This window comes from Somniosus microcephalus, chromosome 4 (genome assembly GCF_052327205.1).
Source record: "Somniosus microcephalus isolate GS21.2 chromosome 4, FLI_Smic_1.0, whole genome shotgun sequence".
Classification (NCBI taxonomy): domain Eukaryota; kingdom Metazoa; phylum Chordata; class Chondrichthyes; order Squaliformes; family Somniosidae; genus Somniosus; species Somniosus microcephalus.
The window spans coordinates 273371297-273396010 of record NC_140990.1 but is presented as its reverse complement, the minus strand read 5'-3'; the positions used below and the strand labels follow the sequence as shown (position 1 = coordinate 273396010).

Here is a 24714-nt window from a genome sequence, read left to right as displayed (position 1 = left end):
TGGCTACTTATTGCAGAGCTGCCAATTTACTGGTTGTTTTAGTCTGTATTAAAAATTTATAAAAATAATTTAAAGACTGTTTTAGAACTTGCTTTCAGTACAAATGAATATGAAGTAAAAGCGATAAAACATTCTGTTCCATTAACTATTTATTGTTTACTATGGAAACTTAGGATTTCAACCTTGAAGGTAGACCCACCCAAAACCTGATGTGGCAGGGCACTTAAAAAAAAAACTGTTTGTCATTTAACTTGACTACCTTTTTGTTGGTATCTTGCTTGTTGCAAATAAAAACTGATTTTACTAATTTTTGCTGAATTTACCTTGTTTTTTGGGGGCTTTAATCATTACTGAAATTGATTTTTGATCCAAAAAATAAAATCTGAAAAATGCCTGATTTCAGTTTTAAATTTACAGATGTATACAGCTTTTATTATTAAAAAGAACTCCCCTCCAATGCGGCAGAGGGCACGCACAGGTATGTTGTTTTGGCTGACCTTCAGGCTCTCTGCCCAATGCTACAATGTAGGTAATCCTCCCTTCATCCCACTCCCAACAAAGGGGCACAAATGAATGAAGTGAGCTACCTGTATAAATGAAAAGTGCTGGCTTCTTGAAAAACCACAGCTGATCTGCTGGTGAGCAATAAAATAAACAAATAATGCTGCTGCTCTCACTCAGTAGGACAGCAGATGGCTAGCATCCTGCTTCCTAAAGTGCTGCTCTTTCCCTCCAGTCAGGATCTGCTTTAGGAATCCATAATACTGCTTGATTTGCTACTGGAGGCCACATTTTTCAGCTTAAATAGCCCGGCAAGAGCCTCATAATATCCTGAGTCCCATAAACTGAGAAAATGCAGACTGGAGACCTAAGGACACAAGCCACACAAATGCCTCTTTCTGTTGTACAAAAATACAAGAGCACAAAGTAATTTGGCTAACACACAGCCAAATGATTGTGTATGTTTATTATTTCCATGATTTTGACATTGTTTCCATGATTTTCTAAAATTGATAGCCCTATTCATGGTCTATGGAAAAGAACTGGATTTATTGGCTTCATCGCCTTTTCCTGTTCCTAAAAGTTGTGTGTGTGCTTATGACATGATAGAGTTTAAAAATGGCAAGCTATGCAGATACTGTAGGTTTAAGCAGACTATTTAAGTTGGACTGTGAGTAGAGAACTAAAGAACTGAAGTTTAAAATTAACTAGCTTCAGAAGAGATTACAGATGTGAAAATGTTTGTATTCTTGTAGGGTTTTGGATCTGTAGAACAGACTTTAAAAAAAAAAAATTCAGTTAATGTGCTGTGTTGATTAACTTTCAAACAAGAGCAGGAAAAATAGGTCATAAGGATAACTATGGACTGAAGTAATGAAATACTCAATACAGCATGATATTGTACAGCTGTGAACAAGGACTTTTCATTTTTGGAATGCAATCCGCCAAGGTTGAATGATGGAGATGTGGCGATGAATAAATATGCTAGAATTTTGCTTGATTACCATTTTGAAGCTGAATAAGAAATATTGTAAGACATTCCTCATTAAATGAATGGACCAGAGTCCATGGTGAGATAAATTGTATGTGATCGATGGAGAATGGAGGTTTAAAGAGACAAATGTATGTTGGCTCCTATTTACTTGGATCAACCATAGGAGTTGACCCATAGTAATTGAAGCAGAATTTTCATTCATGTAATAGATAAGAATAACTTTCCCAATGGCTCAATAATTTTATCCAATAAGTGGCTGAGCCACACAGATCAAAAAGGTCCCAGATTTGATTTTGATCTGTTTTTTGTTCCATGTTTTCTAATCTTGTATAGACTGAAATATGTTCCCCATAGAGAGGTTACATTAAGGTTTACACCAGCCTGGTTCAGATTTCTTGTACTTCAAAATATTTCTCAGATCATGTTTGATCTCTGTAGGGACTATATTTTGCATTGATTTGGTTCCAATTAGGTTTACTAAAAAAACAATGAAGACTGATGAGGATTGCGGTGCAGAATTAAAAAAAAAACACAGCCTTAGTTTTGGGACAGTACCATGCTAACTATATTCTAATAGCTTACTGCGCTCTGGAATCGTTCTATAGACTGGAAGGAGGCTAATGTAGTCCCCATCTTTTATAAAAAAAAAAAAAAAAAGTTGATGAGACAGAACCGGGTAACTATAGGCCCATTAGTTTAACATCGGTAATAGGTAAGATGCTTGAAGGAATCATTAGGGATGCAATATATGAATACTTAAATAGAGAATGACATATTAGGGACACACAACATGGCTTCATTAAAAGGTCATGGGCCAGAAATTCAGTGGGCTTTGCGCCCAGTTACCGCCCAAAGAGGGCTTCTGCGCCAGTAGAGGAGTTTGCGCTGATATTCAGCGATGCGGTAATGGCGGCGGTAGCCGGTAGCACTGCGCCGGCACCGATGACGTCACCGGTGTGCGCAGTGCCCCGGTTCTGCCCCGCTACCGGGCTGTGCTGCAGCCTTAGTGGCGCTAGTTAAGGCGGAGGTGCGGCCGGCCGCTTTTTCGGCGGCCGCCTGCCCGCACCTCCTTCCCCGGCCTCCTCCACCACCCCCCCCCCCCCCCCCCCCCCCCGCAGCATTGCCGGCTGCTTTCCGGGAGCCCGGCACTTCTCCGTGGTGCCGGGCTCATTTGCCGGCACTAGCGAGCGGCGATCTCCGAGTTGCAGGCACCTCCCCCTTAAGAGAAGGAGGAGGCCTGCAGTACCGCAGCCTGCCGCTCCGCAGCGGGTGGCGCTGCGGCACCTACAGCGCTGAAATTCAGTTTCAGCGCCCCAAGCGGGGGCGGGCACACCCTGGAATAGCGCCCGGTTCCGACTTGGGGCGCAAAAACTGAATTTCTGATGGGCGCAACTGGCTCCGCGCGCAGCGCTAACTTTTGGGCGCTAGCCAGCTGGCGGGGCCAAAGTGAATTTCTAGCCCCACGTCTTTCAAATCTAATTGTATTTTTTTTGAAGAAGTTACAAAGTTGGTGGATGAGGGAAGTCCAGTAGACGTTGTCTAATTAGATTTCCAAGGTACCACATAAAAGGCTTCTCTAAGATCGAAGCCTCTGGTATTAGTAGTAATCTATTGAGCAGGATTCAGAACTGGCTGGCAGGATGTAGGCAAAAAGTAGTTATAGATGGATTTGGATCTGTTTGGAGACCAGTGGTGTCCCACAGGGATCAGTGTTGGGACTGTTGCTATTTGCTCTTTATTAATGATCTGGATGTAGTTGTTGGGGGCACAATCTGCAAATTTGCAGATGATACTAAGATCTGGGAGTGTTAAAACTGTAGATAATGCTTGTCTGCTTCAGGCAGATCTTAATGTGTTGGGAAATTGGGCTCAAAACTGGAAAATTATGTATAACTTATTTAAGTGCAGTGTTGAGCATTTGCCCTGCCCACATGCATAACATTCCTGAACCCTTTAGGGAAAGGCATTAAAGATGGTGGAGATAGAAAGAGATTTGGGCATTCTAGTGCACACATCCTTAAAGCTGCATGAGCAATGCCGTGTAGCGATAGCTAGAGCAAATAGGGTGTCGGGTGTATCCATAGGACAATGGAGTACAAGACGAGGCATACTGTTGTCCGTGTACAAGACTTTAGTCAGGCTCCACTTGGAATACTGTGTCCAGTTTTGGTCGTCTCACATGGTGGGTGATATTGAGGCTTTGGAGAGGGTGCAGAGGAGGGCCACTAGACTAATTCCCAGTCTAAAGCATCTTGGTTATCAAGATAGGCTAAAAGAGTTGGGACTCTATACCTTAGAGGAGTGTAGATTTAGGGGGGATCTGATTGAGGTTTGAGATAATGAAGGGAATAGGTTGTGTTCCAGCCGACAGTTTATTTCAATTAAATAGGTTAGACAGGACCTGGGGTCACAAATTTAAGTTGTATTAGGCCAGATCTAGGTTAGATGTCAGGAGGTGGTTCTTTACCCAGAGAATAGTGGACCTCTGGAACAGGCTGCCATCTCGTGCGGTGGACGTGGACTCTCTGAATTCCTTGAAGCGAGAGCTGGATTTGTTTCTGGCTGGGGCAGAGATCACTTCTTACAGAAGGTAGGTACTGCAGAGCATTCGGGGCCAAAGTGATCTGGACTAGTTTCGATTGCCTAGGTGGGTCGGAGAGGAATTTCCCAGATTTATTTTTCCCCAAATTGGCCTAGGTTTTTAAATCTCTTTTTGCCTCTCCCAGGAGATCACATGGTTTCGGGTGAGGTGCAGTATATAGGTTGTGATGCACAAGGTATCGCACTTGTGTGGGACAGGCTCGATGGACCAGATGGTCTTTACCTGTCCGTCATTGTTCATATAATTGTGAAGTGTGTACTGGGGTTAATGTGCAGTTTGGTTAGCTAAAAATTTGTCAAAATATTCTATTTATTTTTAAGAATTACAAATATAGTTTCAGAAAGAAATAATGTATTGAGATATTAACAGGATATCCATATTATTCTTTATAGAAGGTGTCTTTCTTCAAACTGTTTTTCTCCCTTTTCACCATCTGAAGGTGTGACACCCTTACTTGGGTACTCTTCCATGAGTGCCAGTTGACTCTTTTTACCTTGTCCAAGGGGCTTGTTATTCATGTGAACCTTGGTGAGCGTCTACAGGCAACTTGACTGCAGGGGACAGTTGTAGCTGAGGCTGATGCACATCTGATGTTCACTGTTGCATACTTCCAGTAATGGTTACTGGATAGTTATAGGAGCAGGAGCTCCGACATAATTTTCCCATCCTGCATTCAGGGGTACTGAGGCCAATGGTTGCACCACCATCACTGATCTCAGCTAAGTCAGTAAAGAACAGACATCGAATCGGAGACCTTCCTGGTCTGCATGGCTCAGCTACTCGCTTGTATTCAGGTATTGCATTTATGAAAATTCCACATCACTTATTTACGCGCCAGCTCCTCTGGTTGATCAGGTTAAATGGGAGACGAGTTGCATCTGTCCACCTACGTCACTGAGCTCTTAAGTGCCACAATAAGAAATAGCCCCCTTCCTATACTGTAAATCTTTGCTAGCTTGTACCATTTAAATTTTACTTCTCGTCAGTCATTTCATATTGGCTATGTTGCTTTGCATAGTATCTTAGTAACCTAAACGTTAGGAATAACTCCTGCTGGTAGGTGCTAACTTTCATGAAACTTTTGGGGCGTCACAATGCTGCTGCTTCTAGCAGTGTGCCTAATGTGTAGGGAGACCTTAAAAGAATAGGAAACTACATTAACTTTAGTGAATAATGTACTTATCTTTCTGTAATTTTAAATGTTACATTATTCAGAAACATTAATACAATTTAAAAAAAAAAAAAGTGAAATGTCCATTTTTTGGGGGGATTAAGTTATTTTTCTTTCTCCATAATGCCCCAAAATGTGTTGGCAATCTAAAAGATAAGGTGCTGCTTGGAGCCACTTAACTCTCCAGCTGCCAAGTTCCAGCTGTTACTGACGGGCAGTAATAATATAACAGCCAGGTTATAAAATTGTGTATGTTATTCAGCCATTTTAATCTTGTGTTTTTATTTTCTGTTTTAAAATAAAGTGGAAATGCCAAGAAAGGGTTTTGGGTTAGAAATTTCTTGAGAATTTTAAGCCACTTTTGTCAAAGAGCTCTGCATGGAGTTTTAGGGGGGAGAAATTCGGTATTGCCCCATTTGGAGCACAATTATCGGGTGGGTGCAAAGTTTAGCGCCTGGTGCTAATTATCGCCTCCGACTGCAAACTTTGCCTCTATCGCCCTTGGCGGTGATTTGAGCACTAAATCAGGCGCTACACACCTCAAGGCGCTAACGCCGAGGAGCAAGGCGCTACCTCAGAGCGCTGGCGAAGCTCAGGTGATGTCAGTCAGCAATGGAACACAGACTGGCGCCGGCCAGTTCTTAAAGGGGAGGGTCGATCTTACTCTCCATCCACACCCTGCTCATTGCAGCCTTGAATCTCGGCCTGGAGAGACCTGTACATCAATTCTGCTGGAAAGAACAATGTAGCGCCCCAGGGCAAGAGCTCAGCGTGCAGCCCCCAAAGTCTCTTCTAAATCGATGTAAGGAAGGTCAAATCAAAATGAACCTGCAAAGTGCTGCTCAGTACCCAACACTCCTTCACACAGCATTGAATCTCTCCAGAAGTCTTTCTCTCTCTCAATGCGTGGTGCAAAAATGTCGCTGACAAAAAAAGGCAGGAAGTGGCTGCTTTTAAATAGCACTCCCCCAGTCCTTTCCTGACTGCAAAACGTTCCCCTCTACCTGTCGTTGCTAGCGGCAGGCGGTGCCACTCCATATCCGGTCTGGGGTGTTGCACGCTCGACTGACGTCACAATCTGCAGGCGCAGGGGATCATGACGGTAGTGTTTAGCGCTGCCGCAAAATGTCTGGTCAATTTCACGAGCGGCGCAAACATCGCCGCGCCCAGGCGCTAGTTGCTTTGCCCCCCGTTAGCGCCCTGAGGCGCTAACGGGAAGCACTAATCAACCGAATTTTTCCCCCTTAGAATAAATAAATATATGCAGGAGAATATTCTTCATGTAGGATACTCGCAAACAATTGCTAATGCTGGAAAGGAAGTTTTCAGATTTTAAACTATTACAAATATGTGGTGCCTAGCCAGCTTTAATACTGGATTTGAGAGGACAAAAACTAGAATTTCCTGACTAGCAACAGATTTAAAATTGTGCTCTTATTTTAGCAGTCAGGAAACCTTGTGTTCTTGTTGCTTTAAAACCATAAACCGAGTTGGAATTTGTTTTCAAGGGCAAAGAAGGAGTTTTGTCGTGACTGTGATTGGCTGCTGATTTGTCCTGTCCTATGATCACCTCTTTTAATTAGTTTGGGTAGTATAGGATTCACGTAGGCTGGGTGACATTTGTTGATCCTTTAACTCAGTATTGTGCTTTGATAGCAGCCTCTATGCCATGACAAAGGAATTTTGTGTACAGTGTATTGAGTCTGCAAGGAATTTTGTCAAGAGTTTCCATCAACCACGTAACAGATTGGTCTTTCATGGTTGCTGAATGGTTATGCTTTTTGAAGAACAGACATGAGCTTGTATGCCCGACGAGTGACATTGCCTGCAATCACTCCACTTGTACTGCAGAAACGGGTAAGATAGCTTTTGGTATCGGTGTTCAGTTTCTTTTTTCCAAACTAATTATTTGCAAGTCTAATGCTTAAATAGGGAATTCTCTTAACTCTCTAGTGAACCAGCCCTTTTTAACTGTTTAAAGATCGAAGGGCTTTGCAGTTTGTGAATATTTCATATAAAGTCTTGCAATAGTTTATAATGAATCTTGTATGTTCAGTGGTTTCATTTTGCTTGTAAATCTGTGCTGTAACTCAATAGGGAGGAAATGGCACCAACTAATGCATCTTTTTATTACAAAATACGAGATGACCATTAAAATGCTTAGTGTTGAATTACATTTCAATTACAAATAGATCATTAATATGAGTCATGAATAATCAACAATTATAGAAGCTATGGGCTGGATTTTCTGATCTGACGGATGGTGGTGCGATGGACTGTGTGCCTGTTTGTTCTGGTGAAGCTTTTGGAGTCAGACTCCTTTACGAGTTGGCAGCCGTCTGCTGGTATTTGCACTGCTGATTCACACCTCCGGTTGTGTGGTGGGGGGAGGAAAATGGCTGCAGTATCTGCTATTGTGTAGCATGGCAAGAGGCCTCAGGTGAAGAAAATATATTTTTTACAGAATCTTCTGCCTTGCTTGGTGAAATTAGCCACCTAGCAGTTGGTTGCAATAGGCATGATGGCCCTTCCATTTTAACAGCCCTGCACAGTTCTCTTTCCCCCCCCCCCCCCCCCCCCCGCACCAGTTGCCTTAGCAATGCTGAGCACCACCTGCTGGCCAGAGTTGTTAAGATGGCAATGCCAGGAAATCTGCTGTATGGCACTTTCCCACCATTAACAACTAGTATGAATAAATTATATGGGTAGATGTATTCAACGTCCATTGTAATTTTCAGCTAGAAAACCTAGAAGTGATGGTGCTCGTCAGGGAATTGATGGAACATTTCACAGGCCTGTCTGGTGACTGACCTGCCACTACCTGAAATCAGCAGTAGTGTTGTGGAAAATCTGCCTCTTATCATCCTTTTCATGAGTTTGGTAAACACCTGAATAATTGAGTTCTGTCGATAAATAAATGTTACTACATTTTCAAAGTCTAGTTTTTTTAGCTGTTTTACTAATAACTATTAGTAGATAGAATTAATTGTTTTGGAGTTTGGATTTAGATTTCTTATTGCCCCTACAATATAGTCCTTTAAGACCTCAAAGATCATGGTTCAGTGCCAAAAGCTGTACAAATTTGCCTGACTAAGATGCCTCATCATGAATATCCTGGAGACTGGCTGCGAGAGACATGCATGCCGCTCTTATTGAAGACCATCTTTTGACTATATCTAGTCGAATCAAGAATCTATTGACTAGATATGGTAAGTTTGCAGGACATGTATCTGCAATGGTGCTAATGTTGGGCACTAGTTCAGCATGACTACTGATCTGCGGGAAAGTGGACCTAATGATGGCAGTCATATTGGTGAAGCCCTGCCTCTGGCTGTATATAACTGGTGCCAAGATTGGAAAAATAATTTTTTATAAAATAAAAGGTTAATGAAAAATAAACTGGCCAAGAAAGGATTAGAAAATACTTGAAAACACTCGCCCTTTACATCGGCATGTCTTTTAAAGCCCCTCCAACCTGATGGTCCATTTGGAGGTCCCCTTTCCTCCCAGATTTCCTGGGCATGGTGAACATTTAGCATCTACCCTTACCCTTCTGCATACATTAATGAAGCTCCCACCTGCTTTAGATGGGAGAATTTAAGGCCTGCCCAGGCCCAATTAGAAAATGGGGCGAACATTCCATGTTAATGCAGCAGGATGCCCTACCACCAGGATGACATTTCGCAATTCAGCATGACCTGTCTGTGCCCGATATTGGGGAGTGCTGGGCACAAAAATTGGCCTTTAATATGAGGTATAATAGAACGAGGAGGAAGAGCAGCAGAGTGTCATCATAACCTGCAACCGCCATCTGTCCTACTTCCTGTTCTCCCACTCCCTCGAAGGCCGTGTTCTCCAGAATTTGAAGTGCTTCCTTCCTTCTGAGTCAAAAGGTGAAAGTTTGTGGGTTCTCGCTCCAGGTCATTGTGGGCAGCCTTATCCTTGAAAAAGAAAAGGTCAAGTTACCCATAAACTTTTTGTAGTTTATTTTACCACCTTACAACCTAGGTCATGACATTTGCATAAATCACCTTTGATCTGTAAGAGAACTTTTCTTATCTTACAGCCAACTATAAGTTTAATTCTCAATCGTTGGTAGCTCTGGGAGTAACATTCAGTTCAAAATAAATAGGAGGGAGGAGTTCAAATGCCATAGTCTGTTAATTTCATTTTACTGCCAAAACAAATTTGTGATAGATGTCTTGATAACTAAATGACTGTGTAAAACTCAGTAAAAGCATTTGTCAAACGATTTGAAATTCTTCCATCAATCCTTAGCAGTTGCCTTGCAGTAAGTCACAATATTAAATTTTAATGCAGTATTCTACAAAGACTTTCCTTTTTACACATGGAAAACTTTGTTAATTGCCTAAATAGTATTATGAATCATGGGTCATTTTGACAGGGAGTGGTTGTTAACTTGACTGCATAGTGTACACTTAGCTGTATCCTGTAGAAGGACTATCAGATCATATTGGATTGAGAAAAATGTTGTGTGCCAATGTGATTTGTTTTTAGATGAAAATGGTAATAGAAATCAGCAAGAATCTCTAGTCTATATAGTTTCTAACCTGTTTCAATTTTCCTAACCCTTACTCTAGAGCTGATTTTAACCCTGCCTGCCCAACAGTAGGCAGGCATTTAAAATGGCTGCCTTCCCATGGGTTGCTATTTTAACCTAATTTTGAATTGTTGAACAGGTTACCTGCTGGAAGGTAGCAGGGTCTATCTTTTTTTAATCAGTTCAGGCTCCCCCACAGGCCAACTTGGCTAAGTGATTCTGGGGCCACAGGAGGCCGAGAAAGAGAAGCTGTTTTCTTGTGGGCAAGGAGGAGCAGGACTGCTCCTCTGTGCCCACAAGGAAACTTTAGTCCTCCCCCCTGACTTTACCTCATGTGCCACTCCCCCCGCCCCCCCCCCCCCAACTAAAAAAGAGCACTTGATTGTCTGCTGAGCTCTGATCGTGCGGGTCTCTGGCAGTGGGCTCCGGTTGCCTGATATCTCGCTCCCACCTACAAGCCAGTTAGTGCTTCCTGCCAGGTTCGTGCAGGAGACTGATGCGGTCTAGGAGTTAAAATCTCATGGGCCTCACTCTGCAGAGGGCCGGATGATTTCTCAACTGCCTCGGCCCCCGTCTTCATGAATCCCACCAGGAATTAAATTGAGGCTATTGTATTTGCTATGATCTAGCAGCTGATGCATTCAGAGTAGAAGCATTACTCCATAGAAATGAATATTATTGTTGAAACTGTGCCAGTGGGGAAAAGAATTGCGAAAGGCACAATGGTTAATAGTCTAGAAACTATGTTGAGATAAAATTATTGTAAACATAAATGTAAAAATCTGCAGGCGCTTTTCACAATTTGGATATTTTTAGTGTGCATCAGCATTTTATCGTGTACTTTTAAGCAATATGAGACAGGAAATGAAACTGGACTTAACAGCCACTTAGCATTATCACAGATTAAAACTTTACAAAGATATGTTGCAGATGTCATTTCTGTTTCATATTTTCTGGAATTGTCACTTTTGATGTGCTGTGATCTTTATATATCAAAAAAATAATTGCTACAAAAATGTTTCAAGAGAATCCAAAAACCACAAAAAATGTAACTACTGGAAGTAAAATGTTTACTCCAAATTGAGAGTATGGCCTGATGGTAAGCTCTTGAAAACTACTGTTAAACATTATTGCTAAGAAAAATAGTGAACTTGCACATTTCAGCCCCACTTGTGTACTTCACCTAATCTTTGTTTCTTATAAAGTTTAATTTATCTAAAATGCCTGGTTATCACAGAATCACAGAAACCTCACAGTACAGATAGAGGCCATTTCGGCCCATCGAGCCTGCACCGACACATATCCCACCCGATCCCCGTAACCCCTACACCAACACATATCCCACCCTATCCCCGTAACCCCACGTATTTAATCCCCCTAATACTAAGGGTCAATTTTTTTTAAATTTTTTTTTTATCATAGCCAATCAACCTAACCCGCACATCTTTATAATGTATAATGTAGAAGGAAGGATTAAACTGCAAGTATGTAATTATGAAAAATATTAAGCAAATTATTTCTCATTTTGAGGGTCCTAATGAACTGTGGGCAAACTATGTAAAATGAATAGTTTATAACAGAATAGAAGTATAGGCTTGTGGAAGCTGGTATATGAAATGCTGAAAACTGAATGAGCTGGACCCCCTAACCTCTTAATAACCATGTATGATCTACATGCCCATTTTACTCATTTATATATTTAATTCACTGGACTACAGATCTCTAATCATGCAATTGCAAGATACTTAACTGATGAGGAAGGCCATTCAGTCCATCTTAATTAGTCCATCCAGAAAGATCCTGAAGTTCCCCCTCCAACCCATCATCATTGCATCTAATAGTTTCTTAAATTATTCCAGGGCCTTTGCCTCCAGCACTCTGCTGCAATTCCATTCCAAGTGTTGATCATTATCTGTATGGAGAACCACCTCCTGATAGCTCTTAAAATGACCATTTACTACTTTGAACCGGAGTCCCCTTCTCCTACTGTTAACGTATTATTCTGCATTAATCTTTTCCATACCATTTATTATCTTGTATACCTTTTTATAAGAGCATGTGACAGACCTCTCTCTCTCTTCCAGGATGAAAACATGAACAGAAATAGCCCATTCAGCTACTTGAGCCCGTTCCACCATTCAGTTAGATGATAGCAGATTTGTACCTCAACACTTTTTTACCTGCCTTCAATAGCTTTTATTCGGCAAGGGTATCAATCTCTGCATCCACAATTTTTGGGGAGAAAGTTCCAAATTTCCACTACTCTATGTGGAAAAAGTGCTTCCTGATTTCAATAAACCCTAAATGGCCTCACTCTAATTTTAAGATTATGCCCCCTTGTTGTGGATTTCCCCATAAAGGAGGTAGCATAGGTACAGGGAACCTATCGAAAGCCCAATGCCTCCACTCTTTCCTCATGTCAGACCCCTGAAACCATGGATCAGCCTCATGGCTCTTCTCTGCACTGCCTCCAGTGCTTGAATATCTCCTTTATTTCTTGGTGACCAGAACTGGACATGATTCTCAAAGTGGGGTCTGACCAGAGCACTGTACAGTTTGATCATGACTTCCTCTGACTTGTATTCTATTGTTTTGACTATGTAGTTGACCCTTCTGTTGACTTTGTTTGCTGCTCTGCATTGGCTATCCATTTTGACTGAGTCTATGAAGATTCCCAGGTCTTTTTCCAAGTTCATCCTTGACTTTTTCCAACACCCTTCATGGAGGAAATGGGTCACTTTTTTTTGATATTTTATACTTGTCTATTAAAACTCCTGTCACTGTTTAGCCCACTCTCAAATAATGGCTCAGATATTCCGATCCCGCCGGGTGGGTACGTGCTGTGTACCCACCCGTAGGGACATCGGAAATGCCGGTTTCAGGCATGCGCTGAAAACCGGCATTTCCCATCTGTCAAGAATGGTCTTGACAGATCTTCCGGCTGCCCTGGAGAAGGGCCTCTGCGGGCGGATGGTTCCGCTTTTTGGAGACCCTCCGCCTGCAGAAAACCCTTACAATTCTTACGCCTGGTAAAAGCAGGTGTAAGGCCTGCTTTTACCAGGATAAGAGTTCAAAAAAGTAAAGGAATTTTTTTCCACTGATATTTAAAAATACTTTTTTTTAAAGTAAGTTTATTTTTAGCCCTGTTAAAAAAAAAACTTCAATTTTTTTCAAAAAATTAAATTTTTGTTTAAAATACTTAATTTATTGTAATTTTAATTTTTTTTTAAATTTAAAGTTTTACTATGTTTTTGGGGTGATCTTCATTCATATATTTGACAGGTCTTCCTGTCAAATGTATGAAGGGAGATTCCCTTCTGTGATTGGCTCCCCATGGCCCATGTGATCCCAGGGACCCTGCGAACTACGTGGGCCCTGCGCACTTCAAGTTTGGAGAGGCCCAGGAGCGGAAGCGTGTGCGTCCTGGGAGCACTCGGGTAAGGTCTGCGATCGGAAAATACGGGCCTTTATTTAATTTGTTCTGCAATTTTTGAGATGCTTCTTGCAATTTCACTGTCCCTTCTAGTTTGGTGTCTCCAAATTTGGCTAATTTGTATTTTTTTAATCGAAATCATTGACTGGAAACAGTTCCAACGCTGAGCCCTGGGGTACCCCACTCAAACTTCTTCCTGCATCACAACATGACTTTTCTAACCAATGATCATTGTTTTCCACCCTTCCACCATTTTTTAAATTTAGTCTCTAGTTTTACCCTGAACTCCATAGCTTGGAGCCTTTCGTGTGGATCTTTATTAAATACCTTTTGGAAATATTAAGCACACATCGTTATAGGGTTTACCACACTCCACTTGGATTGTTGCTTCCTCAAAGCACAAGGAAATTGTTAAGATCCATCTTCCCTTTCTAAAGCCAAGTTGACTGCTGTTTACCGATGGTTGTTGTACAGATAATCCTCGTTTTTACCTAATTGATTCTATCATTTTACATAGAATTGAAGTAAGAGTAATGGATTTGCAGTTGTTTCCGTCTGTTTTGTCATCTTTGTTGAATTTGGGTACCACATTGGCCTGTTTCAAATCTACTGGTGGCTCGCCAGTATGACTTCCTCAATGATATTCATTGTCTTAAAATCCCTTTGCTAGTGTCTCTTAACACTCTGTATAAATGTAAGTTGTTGTATTTATCCTAATGTCTTTAACATAGTAAAACATCTCTAGGTGCTTCACAGGACCATAATAGGACAACATTGACACTGAGCCAAAGGAGGAGACATTAGGACAGATTGAGGTAGGTTTTAAGGAGCGTCGTAAAGAAGGAAAGAGCAGTGGAAAGGTTTTAGGAAGGGAATTCCAGAGTTTAGGGCCTAGACCACTGAAGGCACAGCCACCAACGGTGGGGCGAAGCAAGTCTGGGAAGCACTAGAAGCCAGAGTGGCAGGAACGCCGCATTCTTGGAGGGTTGTAGAGCTGGAGGAGGTTAGAGAAATAGAGGGGCGAGGCTAAGTAGGTACAGGTACACTATCCCTTATCCGAAAGCCTTGGGAGCAGCTGAGTTTCGGTTTTTGGAATTTTTCGGATTTCAGAAGGTATTATAAGACTGGGAAATTTGTATTTAATACAAATTTCCCAAAGTTCAGGCTACCTCTTGTGACTGTTCCGTGTCTCATTCCCCTTCCTGCTTCTCTGGAAAGCCGGATATCGGCTGACTCCTACTAAGCTGGCCCGCAAATCAGGTCGGGTGGTGGGGGGGGGGAGAAAAAATATTGGGGGGGGGTCGGGGTCGGGGGGGGGGGGGTCCGGGGGGGGAAAAGAATATCGGACGGGCCGCGGTTCGGGTCGGGTCGGGAGAAAAGAATATCGGACGGATCGGGGGTCGGGTCAGGTGTGTGGCGGAGAAAAGAATATCGGACGGGCCGCGGGTTGGGTCGGGGGAGAAAAGAATATCGGACGGGCCGCTGCAGCTATCGGACCGGCCGCTGTATTGTTGGGTTCACTCTCCCGGTACCTCCTTCACACTGCCCGGCTTGGCCTGCAATCTCCTACCCAGGAGGGAACTCTGTGACCCTCTGCCCTGCTCAGTGTAAGTTGTGCGCCACTCTGGTCATGTCGTGCGCACGACTTACGCTAAACGAAAAACCTTTTGGTTTTTAGAGGTTTTCGGTTTTCGGAAGTTCGGATAAAGGATAGTCTACCTGTATTTAAATATTAGGATGATTTTAAGAGGTGATGGGTGAGATGGATTTGATGCAAGTTAGAATATGAGTAAGAGAGTTTTGATGACCAAGTTTATGGAGGGTGAAAGATTCAAGGCTGACCAAGGGAGCATTGAACTAGTTGAGTCCGGCAGTAACAAAAGCATGAATATGGGTTTCAGCAACAGATGGTCTGAGGCATGGGCAATGACTGGCAAACATGGAGATGGAAGTAGGCGATCTTTGTGGTGGAGAGGATATGGGGTTGGAACTCTGCTCCAGGTTAAATAGGACACCTAGGTTAGGAACAGTCTGGCTTCAGCCTGAGATACTGGGCAGGGAATGGAATTGATGGCTATGGGCTGAAGGCAATGGCTTCAATCTTCCCAACACTTGATATGAGGAACTGTCTGGTCATCTAGTGCTGAATGGACAAGCAGCATTTCAAGCAGTGGAGGGGTCGAGAGGTGGTGGCGGTCTGTGTACTTGTGGAACCTGGTGATGTGTTTTCAGATAATGTCGACAAGGAGCAGCATGTAAATGAGGAATAGGAGGCGCCAAGGATAGGTTGTTGGACTCCGGAGGTTACTGAGTGGGAAGAGAAGCCATGGCACAAGATTCACTGGCTACAACTGAATAGATTAAAAATTGTAACCGGTTGCGGGCAGTCCCACTCAGCTGGACAACAGAGGAAGAGACATTGGGGAATGGTGTGGTCAACTGTCAGAGGCTGCAGAGGGGTTGAGGAGGGATCGTGCCCCACAATCATACAAAAACATAAGAAATATGAGCATAAGTAGGCCATTTGGCTCTTCGAGCCCGCTCCGCCATTTAATAAGATCATGCTGATCCACCTCAACTCCAGCTTCCCACACTATCCCATACCCATAGGACGTGACAGTGCTGTGGCAGGGGTGGAAAACCAATTTTGAGTGTTTCAAAGATGGAATTACCACCTAATACAGCGGATTTATTTAAGACTTTTCAGTTTGTTTAGGACTTCATCTCATTTTTATCAAAGTCTTGAAATTGCCTTGGTACAATTTTTTTGGGGTGTATGTTTTTCATGTCTTTCCTTGTAAATACTTTGCAGAGGAAGTAATCATTCAGAATATTTATTGTTTCGTGCTCATTATCAATTTTTGTCTCTTTTGTACGTTTGATGTCAAATACCCCTCAGCCTGTCGGTTAATACTATTTCACAGAAGTTTATCCAAATTTTATTAATTTCTTCCACTAAACTACTGAGGGCCTTTTGATAAAGTTTGCACTCATAATTGTTTGCAAGTATGTGGCTCACCGCCTCAACAACTTTTCGCCAAACTCTAATCTAAACAGTGTTTTACCCCTCATTGCGGTCTGGGTTCGCTTCAAAAATTCCATTGTTTAACAAGTCCCAAAAAATGTGATTACTTATTGATATCACAATGCACAATAATATTTATAAATTAAAATTTCAAATGTTATGCTTTGTATGTGAGGCACTACTTATGGATAGTGACTGTCACATTAGGTGGTTCTTAACCTGCTGTCCAGATTTGCACTGGTCTCTGAAGCAGTAGGAGATAATGGGACCTGAGAATAAGTGTCAATTTGGAAAATAAACAAAGTACATAGCTAGGTGTATTCCTCAGACAAATACTTCATTCCATTAGTATGTTGTGATTCTATTAGGAAGGTATATAATGCAAGCCACCTTTATGCTGCAACTTTGGAATGTTCCTTTGTGACTAGAAACTTAAACTTTTTGGAAAAGGAACCTAAAACTCTGCACTCAAAGTAAATGAAATTGGGAGAATTTTACTCCTGAGCAGGTTTGTTTCTTTTAGCGATTCAATGTAATTGTATGATATGTATTGTAGTCGTTTAACAGTACTGTACCATAGTGTTAAACATTTCTCCAATAAAGAACACATGGGCCAGGATTTTCTGCTTTGGGGGAATCCAGCCACAACTTCTTGGGTCATAGTAATTTTAAATAATGTTTGCAGACTCCTGGCAGCAAGACTCCTTAGATACTCTGAAATTGATTGCTTAAGCTGATCTGACATTTCACATTTTTAAAGCTCCCCTCCCTAACAGTGTTACAGCAATATTGGATGCCAGGACAACATTGGAATTCCTAGTGCCCAGTGTTGGAGAATCAAATGACCGGAATTTGGATGGCATTCCCATTATATGCATGTGACGAGAATACTCCACCCACATTAAGGCTGACTAAATCTATGCCCCCTGTCACCTCTGATGGAAAATCCCAAAAGTGGCAGGGTGAGCAGAAAACCTCTGGAGAGGCTCGTGAACAATTTCCACCAGATGGTACTCAAGTTATGCTGAGGAGCTGTCAATCATAGTCATAACGGCACAGAAGGAGGCCATTCAGCCCATCGAGTCCGTGCCAGCTCTCTGTAGAGCAATCCAGTCAGTCCCATTCCCCCGCTCTTTCCCCGTAGCCCTGCAAGTTTATTTCCCTCAAGTGCCTATCTGTGGTGTATGTAACCTGTACCACCTTAAGAGAACTACCTTAAGAAGATGGACTACTTTCTCTTGCTACTGTATATTGTAGTACCGGTGGTGACCACACCGGTATATAAGCTCTGTGTAGTAATTTGTAAAGCAGTTCAGCCCTGACCTTCAAGTAGTAAAGACCTGTTTAAGATTTTCCTGTTGTCTGTGTCCAGTTATTTAAAATAAGTATATCTGGAACACACATACTCAACACTATCCAGTCTCCCTTTGAAAACATTGACTGTTTCTGCTTCCACCACTTCCGTCGGCAGCGAGTTCCAGGTCATTACTACTCGCTGTGTTTTTAAAAAAAAAAAAAAAAAAAAGTTTTTCCTCACATCCCCCATACTGATGCTAGCTTTTTATTCAGATTTATTTAATTAACTGAATTAAATTCCCCAGCTGCCATGGTGGGATTTGAACTTGCGTTTCTGGATCATTAGTCTAGGCTCTGGAATACTAGTCCAGTAAGATAAGCACTATGCTACCATTCCAAGTATAATTCCCAACAGAAAATCCTGTCTATGCTTTTATAAATTTGGCCCAGAATGTCCTCGCATTTTGAAGTGTGGGGCAAGGGGGTGATTTTCCTTCGTGCTTCTCTCGCTGTGCTGCTGTAACTTCAGCAGAACCCTGTTAATGCGCATAAAAGTAGTTTCATCCAAGCTTCCACTGAAGTTGCATTGCACAGTGAGAGGCCCTGAGGAAATTCACCACCTCCTCGTGTTTTTGGAGTGGGCAGGGTCATGGGTAAACACTCTGTAGCTGGACCTGGTTGTACGGGTCCCTATCCCATTTTGGCCCTGTCAAAATTCCTTCCTGAAGTTGTGGTGCACGCTTCCTTTGCTGGCTGCTTTTTAAATGGGCATAAGTCAAAACAACAAACCAGAGAAGAATAAGTGAGAAGTTCCAATTGTCATAATTACATGGTAGTTTGTTCTTTCCTAGCTCCTTCCTGACTCATTGCTTCACACTTTCAACCCAGAGTGTGGCTGCATATGTGGAGCATTGTAGGTATCCAGCACCACCATTGTACCTTGCTGGTTTTAGTATTGAAAAGCACTTCTGCACCCAGGAGGGAGCTCAGTTTGATGTGGGAAGGAACACTACCCACATTTAAAGCACAATCAAAACTTCTCTCTGGCTGAAAACTAGGGACTGACATTATCCTTGGCAGCACGGTGGCATAGTGGTTAGCACTGTTGCCTCACAGCGCCAGGGACCCGGGTTCGAATCCGGCCTCGGGTGACTGTCTGTGTGGAGTTTGCACATTCTCCCCGTGTTTGCGTGGGTTTCCTCCGAGTGCTCCGGTTTCCTCCCACAGTCCAAAGATGTGCGGGTTAGGTTGATTGGCTATGATAAATTGACCCTTAGTGTTAGGGGGATTAAATACGTGGGGTTACGGGGATAGGGTGGGATATGTGTTGGTGTAGGGGTTATGGGGATCGGGTGGGATATGTGTCGGTGCAGGCTCGATGGGCCGAAATGGCCTCTATCTGCACTGTGGGGTTTCTGTGATTTCTGTGAACATAAAATATAAATGTACCAAAACCCATGAACCACTGCTCGCACGTCACTTGCATTGCCTACTTTGCTGAAGCTACCCCACCTGCCTCAAGAGCTCGTCATCTCCCTTTATACCAAACATTTCTTTCCCTCAACAGTTCTCAACTCTACTGATGCCAACACCTCTGACGTACCCCAGACTGAATCCAACAAAAAGATCTCCATGTACAATCATTCCTTTTGTCATTTAATCTCTCCTGCCTTCCATCCTATCACAGACCTTCCCTTTTGTTCTTTCCTCCACCCCCTTTTCCTTGCCCCTGCAATTGCTTAAAATTTGTTATCTCTAACTTTTTCCCGTTCATCGACCTGAAAAGTTAACTCCTGTTTCTCTGTCAACAGATGCTGCCTGACCTGCTGAATCTTTCCAGAATTTCTGTTTTCATTTGAAAAAGATCTGTCGCCTCTGACCTTCCATTCTCTGTCTTACTTTCCTGTCTTCCAATTGCATTAATACTGTTTTGGTCATGTCAACTTTCTTGTTCCTTCTGAATTCGATACATATACAGGCGGCTCTTCCTGCTTGCATCCTCCTTGTGCTGAAAGCAAGTTTTGTCTCCATGTCTCCCACTTATTACAGGATTCCTGTGGGTTCACCTGTTCATGGGCAGTCTTCTGTGTCTTGAACTTCTGACAATTGCTGGCACAAAACCATTGGCAAAGATGCTCAACTACAAGGGACCTAAACCTTATCTGACACACCCATAGTTTACCAATGTTATGTGATCAGATGTCACATGATAAAACCTCCAGGAATATGTCCAACAAGACTTGGTAACCCACGTGTGTGAGGTAGAGAGAGAAATTGTAATTTCCACCCTGCTCCTTTGAAATTAGTGTCCAGAGTGTACGGTTACAGCCAAGCAAAACATTTACAAATAACTGATACACGTAATGGGGGAAAGAAATATCAAAATAAAAATCTTTTTTTAGCATTATAGAAACTTACAATTATGAAAAAAATGAGCTAAAAGAGTTTGGGATAAATTTTTATGCCACCAAGGTTTTATACTGGGGCATGTGAGGATATTTGAGATGTTTGGATGCTGGCAGCCAACATTGCAGATGGAGTCAGTGTGATGAAATAACTGTGTTCTGATATTTGTACTTGCACTTGTAATGTCTGGAATGTTCCACTAGGGGGAACCACTAATGCTCCTCCCTGGCCCCGCCCCTCTTGTATGTTCTACCAAGGGCTCGGTCGATGATGGACTCTGTTAACTCTGCCATGATTCTTATTTAATAAAAGGCTTCAATCTTAAGTTTTAACTTCAGATTCGGGCAGTTATTTGGCACATCAGTCAGTTAGACAGGTGCGAACCATGTAAAATTTGATTGGTGGGCATTGGAGACTTAATAGTAGGACAAACCTCTTGTGCCGTGCTACTATCTGAATTTCAGCTTGGCTTCTGAGTCAGAAGGTTGTGGGGTTAAGCGCCACTCCAGGATTTGAGCACATAAACTAGGCTGACACTTGGTTGAAGTACTGAGGAAGTGCTGCATTTTCAGAGGTGCTGGGCTTCAGATGAGATGTTAAACCTGTTCTCCTGTTCTGGACAACCTTTATCCATCAAAGGGGCAGAAAAAATCATTTGTACTCTTGTAAATAACTGAGAAAAAGGGAAGTTTTGAGCAATAAACAAATACGTAAAATGCCATTCAAAATAAGTATTGCAATTCCACCAGACAACAACTTTTGTTTAACATAGTAAAACATCCAAGGCACTTCACAGGAGCATTCTCAAACACAATTTGACACTGACCACTGTTCTAATATCTCACATGGCTCCGAAGTAGCTTTTAAGGAGCGTCTTACAGGAGAGGCGGAGAGGTTTAGGGAAGGAATTCCAGAGCTTGGGGCCTAGGCAGCTGAAGGCATGGCTGCCAACAGTGCAGCGATTGAAAACGGTCAATATGTAAGAAGCCAGAATTGGAGGAGCGCAGAGCGCAGGTAAAGTATGATTGTAAATTACTGGGAATACGGGTTTTTAGGGAAGGAAAAATAAAGCGATGTGTCTCAAGTTTTACGAATTGGTAGATAAATAAAGCAAATATTAAATGTATGAGGCAGTTGTACTCCAAGCTGTTACTTCAAGGTTAGCTTGAATCTGAGAATATGCAAAGTGCCAGCTATAACTGCTCAAATTGAAAAGCAGAAATCACTTTCCTATAATTGCGAGCATTGCTCTTTACATTTAATAAGGAATTTTATATTTGTATTACTTGTGGTTGTATTTGTGTGTCTTTTTGTCTCTTTTTACAAGAGTTTATAACTGATTTTAAAAATACCTAACCTTATTCACAAAGGAGGAAGCTACCTCCCTTTCCTGGATATACTGATAAATAATCCAATTGGGAAATAAATGTATACAGAATTAATTAAAATGGAAGTGATTAATGTCAGAGTATGAAGACGCCAAGTTTCTCCATTAGTTGGAGAGAAAAAGTTTATCTTTTAACCCGAGAGCTGTAGTCAATACATTTTTATTATGTCCTTGCATGGATTTTTTTTTAAACAACACTTTTCGCATTAATTCTGCAGCTTTGTAGCATTGGCTGAAGTCATACTGTATGATGCTTCTAATGAGTACATGGAAGTTTGTGTAAAATTCTTGTTTGCCATGTTAACAAAAGCATTAACTTGGTAATGGGTAGTGGTCTTTCGATGGGCACATTTACTCTGAACAATAAGGGGCTATCCCCCTCCCAATTGTTTTCATTTGTGCAATTACGCTGTGTAGGTGTTTAGTCTAAGATACATATTTAAATTTGCTTCTCAGTTTAAAAAAATTCTCATTGTTTTGTTAAAACTAGGTAGCCCATCTGAAGAGATAGGAGTGATAAAGGCCAGAGACACTCCATGGTTGGCAGGAAAAAAACTGCCGCACAAGGTTAATATTTAGCGATCTTGTGGCTGTTCCAGTTTGCGTTGCAGTGACCTATTAATTTTCTATCTTAAGATGGATAGTAAAAGTTATAAACACTATAATGCTAATTTTATCTTGCTCTCCCTGGCATAAATGGAGTGGTAGTGTCCCAAAAATGACATTGAGTCACTTATTGCCCTAGTTACGCTGGCACTTCAGCCGTCGCCATCTTGGGTAGGGACCTGATGTGGACAGCTCGAGCACCCTCCTGTTTCAGGCAGGAAATCACTTGTATTATGCAAATCGGGTCCTGTGACATTCATAGAATAGTACAGTGCAGAAGGCAGCCATTCGGCCCATCAAGTCAGCGCCAGCATAGAAACCTGATTCCAATTTTGAGGTACAAATGGGTGGCACCCTCCATCCATTTGTATTGGTGTTGAGTGGCCTAACCAGCAGCCCAGGAAGTTTTTTTTTTGCAAGTATGGTCAGGAAGAGCAGGAGTGCTGCTCCTGGGCCCACACACAACTCCAGCTAATTATTGGCCCATCTGGGTCAACCCCAGCTCAAGACAGTTTGATACTATGGCAGGGGTGGACACTTGATTGGAAGGGGTCAAGGGTGGGCTTTTTGTGGAGGGTGATGGTGGTTTTGAAGGAGAGGGAAAATATTTCCCCACTGGAAAACAGATTTTGTGAAAATAATTAGAATAACACTGGCAGATATTTAAAATTGTAATGACACTTAGCACTACAAATGAAAAATATCTGATGCCAAACATTTATTGTTGGCAATATTCTCTTAATTAAAGGAATAAGACCCACAAGTCTAATGTTGGCAATCAGTGTACAGGTTTGAATAGTGATCAGATCTATATTGTGCTTCTGTTACAAATAAGAATGAGTGTTTAGAAAAGCAAATTTAAATAATACTGTACTATTAGTTTTTAAAAACTTATTGCCTTAACCCTTACAGCAGTACCAACTTCTATTTGGCTAACTTTCTGGTACAACGCTCCTGGGTCCCGTCCTCGCTCCTGGGTCCCGACTTCCTTATAGTGTGTCTCCTAGTTGAGTGTGTCCCGCGGTGCGTCTCCTTCCAGTGAGTGTGGAGAGCGCAGGAGATCCAGCAGCTAGCAGACAACGACGACATGCGTGGATTCTTCAGCGCAGTCAAGACCACCTGCGACCCAAGGTCCTACCCCACTGCGGGCCAAGAACAGAGGTACTCATCAAGGACAGAGGCAGTCAGTGCCCGCTGGAAGGAGCTTGTTAAAGATCTCCTTAACAGAGACTGTCTTCGACGCAAGTGTCCTCAACTCCATCCCGCAGTATCCTACCCGCCACCACCTCAGCACAACCCCAGCCTGGCATGAGGTTGAAAAGGCCATCCAACAACAAGGCCTCCGGAGCAGATGGAATCCCCACCGAGACGCTAAAACATGGCGGAGAAGCACTATTTGGGCGAATACATGAACTCATTTCTCTTATTTGGAAGGAGGAGAGCATGCCAGGGGATCTCAGACGCCATAATAGTGACCATCTTCAAGAAAGGTGACAAGTCTGATTGCGGTAATTACAGAGGTGTCTCCCTGCTGTCTGCCACAGGGAAAGTCATCGCAAGAATCCTCCTCAATCGCCTCCTCCCAGTGGCTGAAGAGCTCCTCCCATGTCACAATGTGGGTTCTGCCCACTAAGGGGCACAATGGACATAATCTTCACCGCACATCAACTACAAGAGAAATGCAGGGAACAGCCCATAGGACCCAGGGCAAAGTGTCAAATTGGATTCAAAACTGGCTTGGAGGTGGGAAGCAGAGGGTAATGGTTGATGGGTGTTTTTGTGACTAGAAGGTTGTTTCCAGTGGGGTTCAGCAGGGCTCAGAACTAGGTTCCTTGCTTTTTGTGATGTATATATCAATGATCTAGACTTGAATATAGGGGCTATGATTACGAAGTTTGCAGATGATACTAAAATTGTCTGTGTGGTTGATACTGAAGAAGGAAGCTGTAGATTGCAGAAAGATATCAATAAATTGGGCAGAACAGTGGCAAATAGAATTCAATCCAGAGAAGTGAGGGGTAATGCATCTGGGGAGGGCTAACTAGGAAAGGGAATACATATTAAATGGTAGGACACTGAGTAATGTAAAGGAACAGAGGGACCTTGGAGTGCATGTCCACAGATCCCTGAAGGTAGCAGGCCAGGTAGATAAGGTGGTTAAGAAGGCATACGGAATGCTTGCCTTAGCCATGGCATAGAATACAAGAGCGGGGGGGGTTTGCTTCAACTGTATAAAACACTAGTTAGGCCTCAGCTAGAGTACTGCGTGCAGTTCTGGTCACCACATTGCAGGAAAGATGTGATTGCACTAGAGAGGGTACTGAGGAGATTTACAAGGATGTTGCCAGGAGTAGAGAATCTTACCTATGAGGAAAGACTGGATAGGCTGGGGCTGTTTTCCTTGGAACAGAGGAGGCTGAGGGGAGACCTTATTGAGGTGTATGAAATTATGAGGGGCCTAGATAATGTGGATAGGAAGTACCTATTTCCCTTAGCAGAGGGGTCAAAAACCAGGGGGCAGAGATTTAAAGTAATTGGTGGAAGATTTTGAGGGGAAGTTTCTTCACCTAGAGGGTTGTGGGGGTCTGGAACTCACTGTCTGAAAGGGTGGTAGGGCAGAAACCCTAACCACATCTAAAAAGTACTTGGATGTGCACTTGGGATGCTGTAACCTGCAGGGCTACGGACCAAGAGCTGGGAAGTGGGATTAGGCTGGATAGCTCTTTGTTGGG

General features: G+C 42.6%; 1 protein-coding gene across 2 annotated transcripts in view; it reads left to right on the top strand.

Annotated features, from left to right (window-relative positions):
* Positions 1–24714, top strand: part of grb14 (growth factor receptor-bound protein 14) — a 293218-nt gene that overhangs the window by 150682 nt on the left and 117822 nt on the right. Inside the window, exon 1 of one of the 2 annotated variants that reach the window (XM_085986432.1) lies at positions 6859–7125. The exons of the other annotated variant lie outside the window; for it this stretch is intronic. Coding sequence (XP_085842558.1) covers positions 7063–7125 — 63 coding nt within the window. The 5' untranslated portion in view covers positions 6859–7062. Of the gene's footprint in view, positions 1–6858; positions 7126–24714 lie in introns of those variants that run through there. 2 annotated transcript variants of the gene reach the window in all.